Raw genomic sequence first — 18,741 nt, forward strand, 5'->3', positions numbered from 1 at the left:
AGATGCAACTGTGCCATTTGAGAGGGATCGAGTGTGTCACTTGATGTGTCCGCTATTATTTATGCTACATAGTAACTGGCACGGTGTCTTGGCCACGTCTCCCTTGGAAAAGAGATGTCAACCTGAAGGGATTTTCTGGTAAAATGAAAATAAAAATAAATGAAATATAATAAATAAATGTAATTTTTATATACCGATGATTAAAATAAATGTTAAAATGCAAAAAAAAAACATTGCCGTCGCTGAAATTGTGATTATTAAAGAAAAAATGGCAATAAATCAAAGTTCCCATTCGCATCCTGATATCAAAGTTTTCAATGTAATGACAGGAGTGAATACTTTGATTTCATCCATCTGCTATCTAACAGTTCCACATTCTGTTGGTCTCCTTTTAAGAGATAAAAACGTATACCTGTCTTTCATATTGGCCTCATGCAGCACGCAGTAGGAGCCCGGTGGCACTGAGGGGGCCCAGGAGTAACTCTTAAGATGTGTCATTGGATTAGCATGTAAGCATCTGCCTTCAGCCTCCACAGTCGCCTACAAACACCTTACGAGCTGCATCTCATGTGCAGGACTCCTGACAGAGCCGTCTTCATGGTGCGATTTCATTCCTTCGTTCTTTAGGATGAAGAATGTCAAGATTTTACATTTGCCAGTATTCTTCATATTTGTCCCCACCTGCTTTGGTAAGTTTGTGTAATTTATTCTCTGCTTGTTTCATGTAGCTTGGATCGGATTATGAACGCTGAAATATAAGGTTGATTCTGATTTTAAACATTTGTCAGTTGAGTATAATTTTACTCTGTTCACTTGTGATCCATCCTAACTTGTTTGTTTGAATGGGAGTTTATGTTTTAATTTAGTTCATTTGAATAGCTCACTGATTGAATTTCAATTTCATGACACTTTTAAAGGTTTTATGAAAGCAATTTTTTAAAAGCGTTTCAATATATCGCCAAAAAAAAAAAAAAAAAAAAAAAGCAGCCATACTTGCCGTCCTCAAAGAGCTCAGGTCTATATAAGGAAAAGGTTTCTGAGGGTGTTGACGTAACTCATCTGTAATCCCACTCAAAGTGACCGAGAAAACAGGGGGCGTAATCACGGTGTCGACGTGTTTGTTTGTATTGCTGTAATGGTTCAAGCGAGATCAAGTCATTTTTTAACAGACACAAAAGCCACAAATGCTTTAAACCTTGCAAGGCAGGGGAGCAGCTTTGGAACTAGAAAGGGGTCATATTGTTATGCAACAATATCCGCGTTAAAGATAGAAAGTGTGTGTTTCCACTCTGTAACAGTAAGAGGAAGATTCTTCTTTTTTTAAAGCTTTAGCGAGCCACATTCGTCTCTCATGGCAGTACATCACAAGATCCACCAATAGCCTACTTTGTTGATACAGCTGCGGCTGTAAAACGGGCTATAAATGGTTTTTCGCGAGCAATGAGACATTTTACAATCTTTTTTTTCATCGATTTGCTCTGATAACCTTTCGTTGAGAAAGCACAGAAGAGCTGCACAGTTCAATCCACATCGGCAGATAGCTTAACTGGAAGTAGCGGGCTCGGCCCACACGATGTTCTCAGGCTGCATCTTCCCGCAGACACAAACTCCGTTTCTTGTAAAATGCTGAGAGATTTACCTGGCAGCGATGAGCTCAGTGTGAGAACTTTCAAGACAGATTTGATTATAAGTAAAAGTGCTGCAGTGCAGGTTGAAGTTATTTGCTTTGAGTTGAATATCGTGTTTCATGCTCTTACCCTCAGCTCAAGCAGACTTCGCCCCTTATTTCTATGACAACGGACCCTACAGTCACAATGGGAACCTGGCATTGTTTAGCCTCTCGGAGGACACAGCTGTCGGTGAGCTTGACCTATGACATTTAGGCTCGTGGAACAACCAAGCAACACAATGTCATGTTTTGGAGAGAGAGCACAATGCTAAACTGCCTTGGGTGGCTCAGCGGATGACGAGCATGTACTGACACTGTCGTGTCCATCTGCTGGAGCCACCTGTTGATGTGAGGACAGTTAGCTGCAGTCTTGCTTTTGGCAGGCATTTTAGATTTAGTTTTAGTTTTAGTCTTCGTCTTTAGGAGTAAATGCTTCTTAGTTTTAGTCACATTTTAGTCATTTCTATCCTTGATAGTTTTAGTCTAGTTTTAGTCGACGAAAACTCAAAGGTTTTAGTCAAATATCAAAGATACCTATAAATAAAAGATATGTGTATGTACTTAATAGGCCAATACAGGTGTTAGAATGAAGCACACTGAAACTGAATTTAACTTTCAAAGGTGAGTTTTTTCCCCCTCTTTTTTTTTCTCTACCTTTTACTTTTATTATTTTGTTGCAGATGCAGACGACACACTGGCACACAATATGAGTATTGTATCACAATAAAAAAATAAAAGCACACTTGACTTCCATATGAATGACCATATGTCCTACATATTGGCTTTAGCTGCTGTTATTGGTGAAAGCATCCACGTGTGTTGCTTACGATAGGGAACAGCAGCAGGTCTGAAGACTACCGTGTTTCCCAGTCCCACAAACACGGGTCAAAGCATTTCACTTGCCACCCGTCCACAAATGGACAGGGGTTTGATTCATAACATGCTAAATGAATAGAAGGGCTGGTTTAAACGAGCCAACATTAGTGAGGCCCCTGGCAGCCCCGTTCATTCTAGCTTTAGCATGTAGCACTAGGAAGCGCTCTCTGCACCACGGGGGAGGTGTAACCACCACCACCACAAAACTTAAGGCTTAATACAGAAAAGAAAAAGAACCACAGGGCTGGCCTAACATAGACTAAAGCTATGCTTTAATCATTCCTCTTTTTACGACCACCCGACACCGCTGCTGCTGCCGTGGTGTGTGTCTCGTGGGCTGCAGACAGGCCCAGACTTGGCTCTGTGTGTGCATGTGTGTGCGCGCACGAGAGGCTTTTAGTGCGTGTGTACTGATGATGGGGGCGTGACCATTAGGACCAACAGCTGCAGCTGGCTCCATGCTGATGTTAAAGCTCTTGATTGACATTGCACGCATGTTATACTTGGCGGAAAAAAACCGCATGTTTTGAAACTTTGATCGTCCACCCACTAACAATTTAGTCTCGTCTCGTTCTCGTCAGACGAAAATGTATACAATTTCGTCTCATTTTAGTCTTTACAGGGCTATGGTGACGTTCGTCTTGGTCTCATGTTCGTCATGGAAACAAGGGCTCTGACGTTGTCATTTTCGTTTTCGTCCAGCGTGACGAAAACAACACTGGTTAGCTGACCCTCCTCACTGACAAACCTGATCACCTCTTGATGCACTTCTGCATTTGCATCCTTTTTTATTTAAATACTGTATTGATATAAAATATCATTTACACTCATGTCCTCTTTCAGGGACTATAATCTATTGTCTTAATGGCACGGACCCTGAAGGGCAAGAGGTGGGGTATGGCCTCTCCTTTGACCCAGGGTGCAAGGAATACTTCAGGGTCGACCCCCAATCTGGAAACATCACCTTAGTGGAAATGCTGGACAGAGAGGTAAACTTCAAAAAGCAATCAATAATTATTAAAGCAGAAAATGAATGAAAACGGACACTAAAGTGATCTTTTTTAATAATGTCTTGCTCGCGTGTGTTGTGTCTCTGCTCAGAGACAAGATTCTGTAGATGTCCTTGTCAGCATCACGGATGGGAAAAGCAAGGTGAGTATCTTCCATCTATATAAAAATGTGTACTTCAGTGAAAATGTTTTATATTTGTCTTTTATTTCCTCACAGGTTGTGGAAAGGGTCACAATATTTATAATGGATGCAAACGATGAAAAACCGGAATTCCAAAACATGCCTGCGTTCATTGATGTTCTGGAGGTGAGTCAAGAGAAAAATGTCGCATGAACCTAAAACATAGATAACAGACATGTCAGTCTCAGTGCAGGTGTGTATCAAACTGCTTTAATTTGATCGTTTTTTAAAAATCTTTTTCACTTTACTTGAAGCAAAAACCGACCATTTAGAGTATATTGCATTAACATAACAAATTTACAGTCCCGAATAGAAAAAAATGAGAAAGAAGGATGATAACAGAAGGATTTTCTCTCATCGCGCTGTGATCTATTTTAGACCACTGAGTCTGGAAGCAGCATCTACAAAGCTGAGGCTGTGGACAGAGACACAGGCTCAGGGGGCTCCATCACCTTCTACCTCCAGGTAACAACCGGCAGCCCCACCCACCTCTACACTCCTCCCGCTTTAACGACATGAGTGTGAAATTGCACTTCACTATAAACTCCATGACTGGAATTCACCAGTTCTGAAGTTAATCTGTGTGTAATGATAGAATGATATAGATGTGGTATAGATCTGTCAGAGGGTTCGTGTGTGTGGTGACATGCAAGAGGCTGGATTTCCGTTATGAGGATGGGGATTAAATCACAATTACATTTGAGTCAGGTACTGGGTGGGGTTGGGGGGGCTTAGAGTGCTGATTTGGCCTGGGGTAGCAGGGAATGTTCGTTTGCACTTTGGGCTATTAAGTCCAAAGAACAGCTGGCCCTGAGGCGCGTGAGACAGTGCACATCTGGACTCAGCAGCTTTCACCTGCCTGTGCTGTCCTTCAGCATATGGGGTCCTTACATCCAGATGGACAAAGAGATATACTTGATGCTGAATGCGGCCTAATTCAAGTGGCTAGCGAATGTTTTTATGCAGCCATCTGACCACTCTTCATGATATTTTTCACGTGAGTGGTTGTAATGGGGTTTAGGGTTTTCAGAGAAAGGTTCATGTGACCTTATTTGAGTCTGTGTGTGCTTTTAAAATCCTGCTTTTGTTGTGTTCTCTGTTACAGAATCCTCAGTTCAGCTTGTTCACCATCGACAGACACAGTGGCGTCATTCGTATAAAATCTGAAGAGATGCTGGATTATGAGAAAACGAAGACACACTTTGTTACTGTGATTGCAAAGGTAAAACATCAACAACTCTTTCAGTGATAATTCTAGTTTCAAATTAAAGGCACAATGTGGAGTTTCTGTCAACTAAAAGTTTCGGAACCACTAATTAAGTTAAATGCTAATGCCGGCAATGAATCTGTAATTAAAAGGCAGGCTACTTTTGTGTTACAGTCCTGGTCCCCTTCAGGCCTCCCAACACACACACACACACACACGCACACACACACACACACACACACACGCACACACACAATCAAAGCACCAATCGAAACAAAATTCCAGTTTCAAAATGTAATCAGGCTGGTTGCAAATCACATTTTTTTTCATGAACCCCCACGTCAATCTGCGTCCCTCTGGGGGGGGTCCATGTACCCCTGTTTTGGAACCCCTGCACTAAATGATTCAGCAAAATGTACAGTATAACTTGACAGTGTTGCTGCATGCACATATGCTCCTTGACTAATCTCACGTTAGTTTCTTTACAGAGTTAAAGTTATGAACCTTTCTTTAAAGGTTGAGCTACATTGCATGTGGGGCAAACTGAAATCTTCTCCATCAGTAAAAACTGAAATATGCTTTTGACTCCAAAGGGTTTATATTCCAATGCATGTTCATTTCTTCTAGGATGGTGGAGGGAATTTCAATGGAAAGGCCCAGTTTCTGTCCTCCTCTGCGACCTTGACCATCAATGTAATAGATGCTCAAGACACACCGCCATTATTTATTGGAAGCCCTTACTTTGGCTACGTTTATGAAGTGTCAGTGCCAGTGAGTATGGAAGCATCTTTTTTGCAAAACTCAGTATTTTTGTGTAAATTCATTTGCAATATTTCTGCACTGTCATTTTCATCACCTTGAACTATCGTGGCATCCAAGCATGGTGAATGCAATTAATTTCTTTACTCATAGATAAGAAACATCAAAACAGCCAGAACCAAAGACATCATTATCTCATATCACACAGCTTTAGTTGCTGACATTTTAAACACATGGCCATGCTGCTTTCCTCACTGACTTTCTCACAGCATGTGAACGTCACGCTATTGCCTTGATAACAAAATGTCACTGCAGTAGCTCATCACACAAGAGGGATTCATCATTTGACTTTCATTCAAACTGGAAGAATTAGGGAATTAATGGCATTTTAATGGTGGCGCAACATATTTTTGGATGAAGTTATCAGAGGGAAAGACGCAGGTTGTTTCGACACTTTGTTAAAATTCTGTTGTTTTTTTTATTACTGAAGTGCACTAATTATAAATTGTTGAAGAGATATTAATGGCATGTAGAAATAACATCAGATTTCTATCATTTTGTCAAGTTTGCAACGACCTGGTCTCATTTCTGAACATCTGTTCCCAGGGGTCTGAAATTTTCACAGTAGTGGCCAGAGATGGTGATGTGGGAAACCCAAACCCTATCCGTTACTCCTTTGATGAAGGTAATCATTTAAAAAACACATTCAAGATAGGAAAAAGTTAAATGTCCGACTGAGAAATATCAGCCTGTCTGTCGCTGGTCTCTTTTAGGTGATGACGGTGTTTTTAGCATCAATAAAACAAACGGTTGCATCACCCTGCTGACTAGTCCCATTTACCTAAAGAGAGAAATCTTCAACATTAAAGTCAGGGTAAGTTCTAATTAAAATCAGGCCATTGTTCGATTTGAAATTCTTCGATTTGTCATAGTTGCGTGAGAGGAATGAAACTGTTAACAGTGGAATTATTCCTCATTTGCCTATTTCGTGCTTATGTGTGCAGTACAGTGAGGGACAAAATGCTGAGTTAGAGGACAAATGGATACAGTCCGGGAACCAGTTTTTTTTCAGTAACACCCCTTTTTTTGCAGTCACCAGAGGCCGACAAAAGATAGATACTGTTCTCCCCTCCACGCTGCTTTCAGGACCCGAGAGCCACATAGACTAGCTGACGGCTAGTTAGCTTAGCACAATGAATGGGTGACAAGTGTTAGCATAGGTCTGTCGGCAGTGAGCTGGTCTCTGTGGATCTCAACTCCCTAATAGTACACCGAGAGAAAGGTATCTATCTTCTTAAGTGGCTCTGGGGTGGGTGGAAAATAGGCATATTTCCCCAAAATAAGTTATGTTAGTTCTTTAAACTAAACAGGAACTGTTTCAAATCGACATCGAATAAATATTATTACGACAACGATATGGACATAGTTTTAAATTTTAAACTGGTAGATAGTAGATGCAGTATCATACAGGCTAAATAGCACAATCTTGACTCCTTGTCTAGGCATCTGAAGTAAGTCCCGAGGGCAGACTCTTGGACTATGGGGTAACCACGGTGGTGATCCGGGTGGTGGACTTGAACAATAATCCACCTACCTTCTATGGAGAAAATGGCAAGCAAAACATGTTTGAGTTAACCATGAATGAGCATCCGCCGGAGGGAGAAATTCTCAGAGGGCTGAAGATTACCGTTAACGACTCCGATCAGGTGAGTCGACGTTCATCTCCTCCTCACAAAGAAGATGGTTTCGTGTGAGAATGACCAAAATACCACAGAATGTTGCTGCCATCTTTTAGCCGTGTTGTGTCTTTGAAAGGTGCAGTGACGACCTTTACATAACACTAGTTTTCTGAACCGAATGACAATAATTTTCTAATGAGAAACATTTCCTGAACAGAGCATGCCTCTCTGACAATGACATGACTCTAAACCTCCCATTATCACAGAAAATCATTTTAAAATGGCTTACATTTGAAAGTAAGCCAGCACAAATTAAAAGCTGCACCCTTTCCAGTGCCATTTGTCAGCTTACACAAGTCTCTTTTTGTTTCCAGCTTCTTGTGTGAACCCCATCCAAATGCCTGATGTTCTCTTATCTCTGATAATACTGTTACAACATCCTGTACACTTGCTTTGACCACTGATATGAATCACCAAGTATAACCTTGCTCTGACTGGTATTCTATTGATCTCGCTTAGATTAATAATAGAAAACACAAGGCTTATATTGATTAAATGGACTGTGCTACATGGATTATATTACATCTCTCCTGGTTTGAGATGGCTTTGTAACAAATGCAGATTAATATAAACAGGTTCATGCGTAGATGAGATATTTTGAGGACTATGGACTGGTTTACATTGTGCACTTGCAGGGTGCTAACGCTAAATTCAACTTGAGACTGATCGGGCCAGGAAGGATGCTGAGAGTGGTCCCACAGACGGTTCTTAACGAGGCCCAAGTCACAATCTTGGTGGAAGATTCTGCAGCCATGGACTATGAGAAAAACCATTTTCTCACGTATAAGGTGTGTGCATCACAGGGAATCAAAAAACAGCACTGAAACTGACACATTAAAATCTGTCAATATCAGTGATTTGTGTGTGTGTGTGTGTGTGTGTGTGTGTGTGTATGTATATGTATATACATATATATATACATATATATATACATACACTACGTGTGTGTGCATACATAAATACATTGATATGTTAATTAGGTATTACATACAGAGCCCTGTAGTGAGCATTGTGGGAAAAAAACCATGGGCACAAGATGAAAACCATGATTTTAATCCCGACAAAGTAATGAAATTGTGGGAATGATTGATATCATGTGGCCAAAATTTTTTTGAAATTGTGGGAACAAGTTATATCTTATGGCCACTATAATTTTTTTTTCCTCCATAATTATATTGTTGTGTTTTTATTTGTTTAAATTCTTCCTCCTCCTTCAGCTGCTGGCAGTTGAGATCGATACCCCAGAGAGATTCAGCGCCACAGCCGACATCGTCATCCATCTCCTGGACACCAATGATAATTCACCCAAATTCTCCTCAGATTACTACATAGCCAGAATTCCAGAAAACTCACCCGGTGGTTCCAATGTTGTGTCAGTCACAGTGAGTTGGTCTTCATCCTGTCTAAAAATAAAACACCAATATACGTCACTCAGAGCTAAAGAGGTATGCTGATTAGAACAAAATGCCAAAGAGAGCCATTAATTCCCTAAATGTAGACTTTCGGGGCTGGGGTTGGGATAATATGTGAAAACATGTAGATAAAAGCTAGGCGAGGTAAGCTGCCAGATGGCTATCACTTTCATTTTGTTGTGTAACACCATTTTTTTGCTTTGCGGCACAAAATATGTGCATGAGTGACATGAATCATTTTTAGATCATCTTAGGTTTTCAGGGTCATTTTCCTTTATAAAAAAAAAAGTCTTAAATGCTGTATATTCCAAACAGATAAGTTCAGGCAAGACTTTTTCTTGTTGTTGTTGTTGTTGTTTTTTAACTTTCTCATTTTCCACCTTGTCATTTCACATCAGCTCTGCACAGGCTCAAAGCAGCGGGGAGGCTCACTAATAAATCCGGCTGTTGCGTGAACGCCACACAGGCTTGTTGCCTTGATCCCAGGCAATTTCAATCAGATAAAAGTACAGCCGACAAGTGACCTTGGACACATAGCGTCAGTGAACAGGCATCCCTGCAGCGACAGACAGACAGATTAGCTGATGACATGATGATGTTCCTATGACATCAAAATCAGTCTTTTTATAGCTGACCTCAGAAACATCATGTTCCAATCCTGCGCACATCCACAGCGGATAGTGGCAGATAGCAAGTCTGGAGATACAAAAAATTATTTGTTTTGGAGTTTAAGGTAGAAAAAATATTGATCACTTGCCTGACTTGAACCGTGAACAATCCCAGCACATGGGATATACCCGCGCCCATAACACCACATATCACACAAATATGAGAGGAGATTAATATCCGTGCTATGAAAGTCAGTTGAACTGGCCTAATTTATGAAAGTGCAACAACAAAAACACTCGTGTATTCTTCCTTCATAATCAATCTCATGTGTTTGTCTGCAGGCTATAGACCCAGACTCGGGACCTTGGGGGGAAGTGAAGTACTCCATCTATGGATCAGGGGCTGATATGTGAGTAGAATCTCTTAAGATGAGGTTTAGAGGGGGATAGGCTCCACAGGAGGATTCTCCCAGACCCTCCAGAAGCCACGATTAAGAACTCATGAACATGAAATTGCTGTCAAAATCAAACTGTGTCCCATATTTAGAAACTAAATCTGTGAAAGGGTTTTGCTTTAGTGAGCACTGGGTAAATAAAACTTTACAATCAATTATAAACAGATGTAAACTAACCACAGAAGTGTCTTGCATACACTTGTGGATTTTTTTTATCAAATGAATGAGAAGATTTAATGTGGGAGAAAAAAAAAACCATCCATTGTCTTCCGCTTACTCCTATTATTAAGGGTCGCGGGGGGGGGGGGGGGGGGGGCTGGAGCCTATCCCAGCAGCTACGGGTGAGCGGCAGGGTTCACCCTGGACAGGTTGCCCGTCCATCTCAGGGCCAACACATACGGACAGACAACCATTCACACTCACAGTCACACCTACGGTCAATTTAGAGTATCAATCAGCCTCGTCCTCATTTGTATGTCTTTGGACTGTGGGAGGAAGCTGGAGTACCAGAGAGAACCCACACAGGAACAGGGAGAACATGCAGACTCCACACAGAAAGATTCTGTGCCCGAGCCGGGACTCAAACCCAGAACCTTCTTGCTGTGAGGCGACAGTGCTGACCACTGCACCACCGTGCAGCCTTAAAATACTGTATGTACGCCCTGGTTTTCTGTATGAGGTTAATGACACAAGTTCTCATGGAAAATAATATGGCTCTGTTAGTCTGAATTAATTAGATCAGTTTTCACAAGAAAAATGTTCCCTATGACATCGATTTTTATAAGAATAAAAATGATCTTTTTTTTTCTAACTGTTTGAATTAAACTATGTTGCCTCAATGTACATCAAATTTTATGGGGTTGGTCATCATGTTAAAGGTAAGATATAAAAGCAATAACACTTTAATGAAAAAAATTTTGTCGTTCATTAAGAACAACATATTTATACAACATAAATTAAGGAAAAATTTTTGTTTTCAAGTTAACATGCCTCTGTCCCAGTTTATCTTTTTTACCCCCCTATCCATTCAATCCTTCTGTATTGTGCTAGTTCATCACAGTAAACAAATGTGTGTAGTGAAACCCAGCAGGTCATGTTCCAGCAAATGAAAATGAAAATATGAATAAAAAAATAATCACAAATGCTTTTAAACCATTATACAACTACAGTAAAAACACATCTGCTTGCAAGCTGTCCGCGAATATTAGGGCAGACTTGTTTTCATAGAAGACCTGGGCTCTGTTCATTACACAGAGGATTTCCTGGTATTTTCTCTTATCTCAACTGTTATTAGATTTCCAGGGGAGATCTAACCTTGGAGAGAAAGGGGCTGAGAGGTCACGGTTCTCTCTTGATACCTTTCTGTACCCGACGTGACCTTCTTTTCATTTTAGAACTCAAAGATTCATCACATTTTATGCACATTTGCAACACATACGAGGGGAAATTATATGATAATTTTCAGAATGGTATTTTTACACTTTCTGCACCAGAGGATGAAAAGTCGCTTTGAATAATAAAATACTGATGGGAATTAAATATATTTGGCTTTTGTACTTTGGCTCATAAGATTTGAAAAGACAGAAAGTAAGCATGAACAAAAACATGGCTACACCTCTTTTTTCACTGTGTGCAAAAATCTTTATCTTTACTAATCTTTATATATTTATTCTCTTCTTCATAGGCTACTTTTTTACAAAATCTTGTAGAATGATTTGGCAAACCAAGACTGAGGATTTTTGCTCTTTGCCTGCTTCTCTGTCCTTGTTAATCCTCTAATGGGATTGGAGGAGAAAATAGAATCGCTTTGCTTCTGACCAAAGTCATAACAGGAAACGGCAGTAAACAAGTCAGTCATTGAAACAAAGTAATTCTCTTCCTCTACATGCTCATGATATTGTGACCGAAGACACCCCAAAGTGCTATTTTGGGTTCAACAAATTTCCATATATATGCTTTATTTTCCAGTTTCAGATAATTGATCAACACTGTTATGCGCGCGCGTGTGTGTGTGTGTGTGTGTGTTCTTTAAAGCTGGGATGCAATTAGCCTAGCTTAGCATTAGCACAGGAAACATGGAGACAAGGCTCTCCGAAACGAATCCAGTGATAAATGTCTTTCAGGCTAGCTTTCTTGCAAATTGTATTTTGTTAATTTATTCCTAACATAAGGCTGAAATGTAAAAGCAAACACAGAGATGGTGAGAGACTAGGTGCAGTATTTCAATGTGTTATTGTACATTCATGCGCTAAGACCTGCGGACCTGCGACAACGGAAAGGCAACATGACGGTCTTCTTCAGGAAATCTGCTTGATTCCTGTTGTCAAGATAAAGAACACTGACAAATAAACTTGCACTGTTCTAATAAACGGGGATGAAGAAAAGCTGAGGAGGTCAATATTTCAACAGCTTTTTATTAGATATAGAATTGGCAGTAAGCTAACAAAAATGTAGCTACAGTTGCGAGAAAGCTGACATTACATTAGCAATGCAAATACTAGGTATGGCGATTTCACGCAACGTCAAGACATCAAAGTCATCTACACATCTACCTTAATGAATAAAACTAAGTAATTTATTTATGTGACATGCATGTTGCTGCAGTTCTGATGCTTCAACTCTAACACTGACTTGTAGATTGATGTAAAACCAACGTCTCTGTGCTCTCAGAAACATCTTGTGGGATATCCTGCCTCCACCAGGCACTCAGTGTGCTCTCCCACCTCAGGGTGGAGGTTGGAACAATGAACAGACTCTTACTGGGACCCTCTCAGAGACTCTGGCAGGTCACTGTGTTGGCTGTTCTTCCCAACATAACTTGCACTGTAATCTGTTTTTCATTTGCTCAGTTTGAAAATCCTTAAAATTTAAGCTGGGGAAATCAGTAGCAAAGGAGCAGTAAAGCTAACCTAAACCCCTCCAGACAGAGATGGCCCTTAGCCAGATCATGAGCAGTAGCTGTATCTAGACCAGGTAGGGGAAATATTCTCAGCAACCCAGCCAATGCATGTGATAATCTATCAGATGTTTTAGTGGTAAAAAAAAAAAAAAAAAAAAAAGTATAGCAGAAAGGAAATCTGAGTTCATTTTCTAAAAAGGCCTCACCATTGGCAGGTTCTTGATCCAGCCTGTCTCCGGGATCATCTACACTCAGCCGTGGGCCAGCCTGGATGCAGAGGTCAGGTCCAAGTATAACTTCTACGTGAAGGCAGAGGATGCGGAGGGCAAGTACAGCCTGGCTGAGGTCTTTGTGACGGTGTTGGACCTGAATGACCACCCACCTGCGTTCAACGAAAACTTCCTGGAGAAGACCATGGTGATTGGAGCACCTGTGAAGATAGAGGTACATCTGCTTTGATGATTCATGAAAAACAAAACCAGGGTAGAGTATTAATGTCATAACGAACTCCTCCTCAATAGGCTGTCGATGACGATGCGGAAGTTCCCAATAATGTGATTGAGTACGCCATCATGAAAGCGGAGCCAGACAACAACATCTTTGACATTAACGCTGACACCGGCGAGATCAATCTCAAGTCCTACATCAAGTCGATGGCCATCATTCAGAACATCACCAAGCAGAGAGACTGCACCTGGTCTCTGGTGGTGCAGGCCAGAGACCGAGGCCAGCCCTCCTTTAGCACCACCGCAGTCGTCAAGATCGACATTACCGAAGCTGTAAGTACTCAAGGCGGATGTTTATCAGTATCAACCCATGTGTTCTTCCTATTAGAATAATTCCAAAATCTTCATCATGGCAAACTATTACAAAGTTAGGAAAAGTGATTTTCGTCACGCCAGCTGGGAACACCTACATGTGGCCCTTAACATGTTGAGATAAAATCACTGCAGTTCTGGTGCACTAAACAAGCACTTGCACGCAAGAATTCTCAAATTATCAATTCTAATCTGAAGAATCTTGTAAGTTTTTACAGTTCTACAGTAACTTCACACATTTGTATTTTTTTAAGTATTTTTATTAATTTAATTATCACTTATGTCCCCAGAATTTACTTCCTAAAATGTGCAAAACTTGGGAAGATAAGGCATGGCATGGCTAAATTAGCAAGTTCCATCCATCATCGTCTTCCGCTTATTCCTTACTCGTAAGGGACGCAGGGGGGCTGGAGCCTATCCCAGCATCTACGGGCGAGAGGCGGGGTTCACCCTGGACAGGTTGCCAGTCCATCGCAGGGCCAACATACAGAGACAGACAACCATTCACACTCACATTCATACCTACGGACAATTTAGAGTATCAATCAGCCTCGTCCCCAAATTGCATGTCTTTGGACGGTGGGAGGAAGCCAGAGTACCGGGAGAGAACCCACACAGGCACGTGGAGAACATACAGATTCCACACAGAAAGATCCTGTGCCCGAGCCGGGACTCAAACCCAGAACCTTCTTGCTGTGAGGCCACAGTGCTGACCACTGCACCACCGTGCAGCCCAAATTAGCAAGTTAATATACCAAATTTACACAGAAAAGGCTAAAACAATGAACAGGACAGGATACAAAAACTTATCAGCAAATGAGGAACAGAATCTTTTTGTAATGAAAATATATCTTTCTAAAAGCAGTAATTAGATATTCAAAGGTCAGCTTGGTAAGACACTGTTACTGTTATGTTCTTTGGGTTTCGATGCTTGTGAAAGGCCTCTCACAAACCCCATTGGGAGAACCCCAGCATTGCTTCATTACTTGTGTCCCTGACAAATATTTAATTACTTTAAGCTACTTTAATGTCTAGTTGTAGCAACAAGTTTTTTTAATCCACCACGGCCTGGTCAAAAACACCTAGATCAGAAAAAGAAAAACATTCTGATGGATAGAAAAGTTCTATTATTTTAACTGTTCTGCAGCACAGAACATTGGGCCAGCATGTTCTGATTCTAGGACGATGGATTTCTACATTCCCAGCATGGATACTTTGTGGCATTGGTTCATTATGTAAACCAGGCCTTTCATGTTGTTATGCTTTATTAAAGCATCACTTTAATAAAGCAAGGAATCTGTCTATCGGGGTTGTTTTATGACAACCCGACTCTGAAAGATCCGTATCTTTCTGTGCAGCCAGCGGTGGGGGCCCGAGCTGCAGGGCCCCGCCACCTGACTGCAGCGTGCAAGGAGAAGGCAGAGATGAGGTGGAGACTTGTCTGAGCAAAATGCCCACACTGAGACAAATACCTGTTTGTGCATTGAGACTTTGGCAACTGAAGCACAAATCCAGAAGGAGGACGATCCAAGAGCCGGATGTGATCAATCCGCGCCGTGTGGAAGACAGTTGAAACTAATCCCCGTCATTTATAAATGGAATACAATTTTCAACGTGCAAAAATGAGGACAAAAACAAAAATCTGATTTGTTTTATTATTTTTTTAAATGATTTTCTACATTCTGCCCATTTAGATTTTTAACTTTTTGTTATTTGTACTTTCTTTGGTAAGAAAGTGATCATCACGTTCTTTAGTCTACATCTTAAATTCTCATCCTTGCATTGGAACATAGAGCAGATAATAGTTTGACGGTATCATGTGGAAATGCCCCATCTTGTTTTAAATTTATTACACAATGACTAAGAATTGAAGTTTAGAGGGGGAAAAAAAAAACACAAATCAAATTGCAATATCTGTCAGAAAAATCCTAATTTGATTTCTTTTCACTTAATCGCTCTTTTCCCGTACTCCTAACGTCGTGCTTTTTTTGTTGTTGTTGTAGTTGTTTTTAGACTAAACAGCACATGTTCTACTTATTCCTCTCCCCTAAATATCTGACCCTTCTCCCAGATATCTACGTCCATCTTTATCTCACACAAATGCCTTTGTCGTGTTTTCAGGTCAAATCCAGATTCGTCTCATATTTCCTCGGCCTGAAGAAACGCCCCGGGGCTGTGTTTGGGATTTTTATGACCGTGGTCACCTTCACTATTTCACTGACAATCTTCATTTCAACTCTTATATACTGGAACTCTGTGAAAAAGTCTCGTGTCCAACCTCAGGGCAAGATCAGAAAGATTATACGGAGGCCTGTGCCATAAATGAAGCTTGCCTCGAGATCATCGGCACAACAGCAGTGCTCTTGTTTTTACTCGCTAATACGAAGGATTTACGGCCGTTCATACTTGCATCATTTTTGCAGTAGAAAAAAGGTTGAGTCTGTAAAAGAGTACAGGAGCACAATATGAACTGCTATTTTTGTTCTTGTTCTTTAGGCCAAAGTAACAACCAAAGGAAACAGATTAGTTCTGATTTTCCGTTATCCTGGAATGCTGAATGGTCTCAGCAACAGGTTTTCCTGCCGACCTCTCTGATCTTGTCTTGACATAAAACAGAGCAGTGAACTGGAGTGTAATGAGGATTTTTAGTGTTTATTTTCATATACGCATAGTAATTTACATTTTTTTCTGGATATTTTGCACTTCTTGGGCCAATTATTGAACACATGCAGTTCTACAGTTCAAACAATGAACAATACTTAATAATTGATGGGTGTGCATTCTCCTTGTGCTCTTTTACAGACCCAACTCAAGGGGGGGCCTTTGGGATCACTTTTAATGCAGAATAGAAACAAGCCTTTGCAAATCGTAGGAATACTCGCTGGTGTTATTAGTCTCATGGTCATTGTCACAGTCATCATCTCCACCATTACATTCATTCGCAACAAAAAGTCCAACCGGATCCTCCCAAACCGCCGTGTAAGGAGGAGGCAACAGAAACAACACAACTGGAACTTCAAAAACTTCTTCAAGAAACCTGAAATTCCGGAGGAGAAATTCCACATTGAAGAGGACGAGCCGGAGCCGCAGGTCATTGTGGAGAACGTCAACTACAACAACAATGTCAACAACGTTGTGAGGCAGTGGCCACCTCCACCACCTCCCTGTGCACCATCTCTGCCGCCTCCACTGCCACCCACATTGCCAGGGGAGAGAAAGTGGGCTGTACCCACTGTATCGGCTACGGTGGCGGTGAAGCCAAAAAAGAAGCCTGTGATTTCCAGACAGGACACAATGAACAAAGCGCTGGTGTCAGAGCTCAAGATGAGACTAGAGCAGAAGAAGAGGCTGAACCATTCATAGTGTTAGTGGTGTGTGTTTGTGTGTGTGTGTGTGTGTTTGTGTGTGCGTGCGTGCGTGTGTGTGTCTTCTGTTGGTTTTTTTTTGTCTCTCTTTTGCTGATAAAAAAACATGATCATTCAATTTATTTCCAACTCATTACCAATCATCACGTAATTCGAGTGTCTGTGGCATTTTGCTAAAAATATAAATTCTTTCATTTTAACCATTTGTCGAAACACTAGTGGCAATGTCAAATATTATATTTTATGTCTCAAATGATGATAAAAAAACACAAAAAATTCAGATTATGTTTCCAATTTGCAATCAATCATCACGTAACTCAAGTGTCTGTCATTTTGTAAAAATATTAATTCTTGTCTTTGAACCATTTGTTGACACACTAGTGGCTTAAAGATCCCTTGTCGGGAAGGAAGGCATTCAAATCTCAACAAGCAAGACTGTATATTTGGGATCCAACCAAGCTTCTTACAGGAGATTTCATGACATTTGAACTGACTAAAGAGATCAGGCCGAGGGAAGAAACCCAAAGTGATCACGTTAGCGAGACCTTTAATCCTCCCGTGCAGGTGTACAACACTGTAAAGAGCCCTGTCATGCAGTGGCCCCTATATAGTTTGTTTCTGATTTGAAGGACTGTATTTCATATATTTATGGTGATATATCTGTGTCAAAAACAACGTTCCTCAAAACACGGGTGTGGATTTTATTACTAATAAATGAACACAACTTTTCACATTTGAATTGACCGTGAGGATTTCTGACAACGTGCACAGTTGATGTGTTTGTTTTGTTTTTATCGTGCTTGATTTTGCAGATATTCAGGTTGACGCAACGTTGCCGTGACTACACTGTCGTCGGCTTAAAAACGCGAGACCAACATCTTGTTAATGAGCTCGTTAACACACGCTAGCACCACCTCCTGGGAATGCAGAGGAAGCTTTTTGGATGACTCAAGTGAAAAATAAAGGTTTACAATAACACAACACAACTAATATCTCCTAGACCTGAGGTACATAATTGGCTAATAACGCATCAGGAAATTGCAACGTGAAAATTTAGCAATAGCCTGGAGCCAAAGGTTGCATTGGTGCATTAGTCCATGGCAACCACATTATAGAACCTCCTTAAATTCTATGACTGGCAGTAACACAAGCCTATGGTGCCCCAATGACACTAGCATGGGTTGAGTAAGGTGGAGACTGGTCAGTTTAGAAGTGCAGTGGAGTGTTCAGTCCAAATTCTAAATGCCGTCGTTAAGATACTCAAGAGAATAGTAGCTAACTATGGTAATAGTTAAATACACTGAATATCCTGAACAAGTAGACTTGCAGGTCTTTTTAAGGTCCTTTTAAGTAATAAATATATTGACACAACAAACGATTCTATCAGTATCATTAACAGTGATGGGAAACAGTAATCTAGTTAAAATCGGTTACTTTGTTTAAGAATATTAATCAAAATTAGATGTTTCGATTTTGCGTCCAGCAGATGAGGTGAACCTCTTTCCCGAAAACCGACGTTCCCTCTCTGTTTTCAGGTGACTAAAATTCTTCACGTCCACCAATTATGCTCATCTAGCATAGTTTTAGCAGCGGAGCCAGTGGAAGCCTTTCTTGTCCTTTTTGGGGGGTTTATGGGGGGGGGGGGGGGGTTAAGTGCAAAGCATGATGGTATATGGTGCTAGGTTATTGACCATCAGCTAAGGATGAGTGAACGCACCATCATCTGTATCTGAACAACCAACC

At 40.9% G+C, this 18,741-nt stretch overlaps 1 protein-coding gene across 2 annotated transcripts; it reads left to right on the forward strand.

The window, feature by feature from the left end:
• Positions 1–521: 521 nt before the first annotated feature.
• cdhr1a (cadherin-related family member 1a) lies at positions 522–17,744 on the forward strand. 2 transcript variants are annotated; one of them, XM_086180949.1, is made up of 17 exons: positions 522–689; positions 1,764–1,859; positions 3,389–3,534; positions 3,647–3,697; positions 3,773–3,862; positions 4,115–4,201; positions 4,842–4,958; positions 5,571–5,714; positions 6,309–6,387; positions 6,476–6,576; positions 7,205–7,408; positions 8,077–8,229; positions 8,659–8,823; positions 9,804–9,871; positions 13,031–13,259; positions 13,337–13,594; positions 15,755–16,586. In XM_086180949.1, exons 1-17 carry the CDS (start codon positions 629–631, stop codon positions 15,953–15,955), a joined length of 2,250 nt encoding a protein of 749 aa, XP_086037075.1. In that variant the 5' UTR covers positions 522–628; the 3' UTR covers positions 15,956–16,586. The 2 variants fall into 2 exon arrangements, with proteins under 2 accessions (XP_086037075.1, XP_086037074.1); XM_086180948.1 differs by having other exon boundaries at positions 523–689; positions 16,436–17,744.
• The last annotated feature ends 997 nt before the right edge of the window (positions 17,745–18,741 follow it).

Source organism: Aulostomus chinensis, chromosome 16, assembly GCF_037954235.1.
Source record: "Aulostomus chinensis isolate RoL2024-O1b breed Wild chromosome 16, RoL_Achi_v1.0, whole genome shotgun sequence".
Classification (NCBI taxonomy): domain Eukaryota; kingdom Metazoa; phylum Chordata; class Actinopteri; order Syngnathiformes; family Aulostomidae; genus Aulostomus; species Aulostomus chinensis.

What these genes read in the sequence shown, in the direction of transcription:
- cdhr1a (XM_086180948.1), top strand. Translation starts at nt 629, where the DNA reads ATGAAGAATGTCAAGATTTTACATTTGCCAGTATTCTTCATATTTGTC. An exon ending in CGTTCATTGATGTTCTGGAG is followed by an intron (nt 3,863 to 4,114) that starts GTGAGTCAAGAG and finishes GATCTATTTTAG; the next exon opens with ACCACTGAGTCTGGAAGCAG. An exon ending in GAGCACCTGTGAAGATAGAG is followed by an intron (nt 13,260 to 13,336) that starts GTACATCTGCTT and finishes CCTCCTCAATAG; the next exon opens with GCTGTCGATGACGATGCGGA.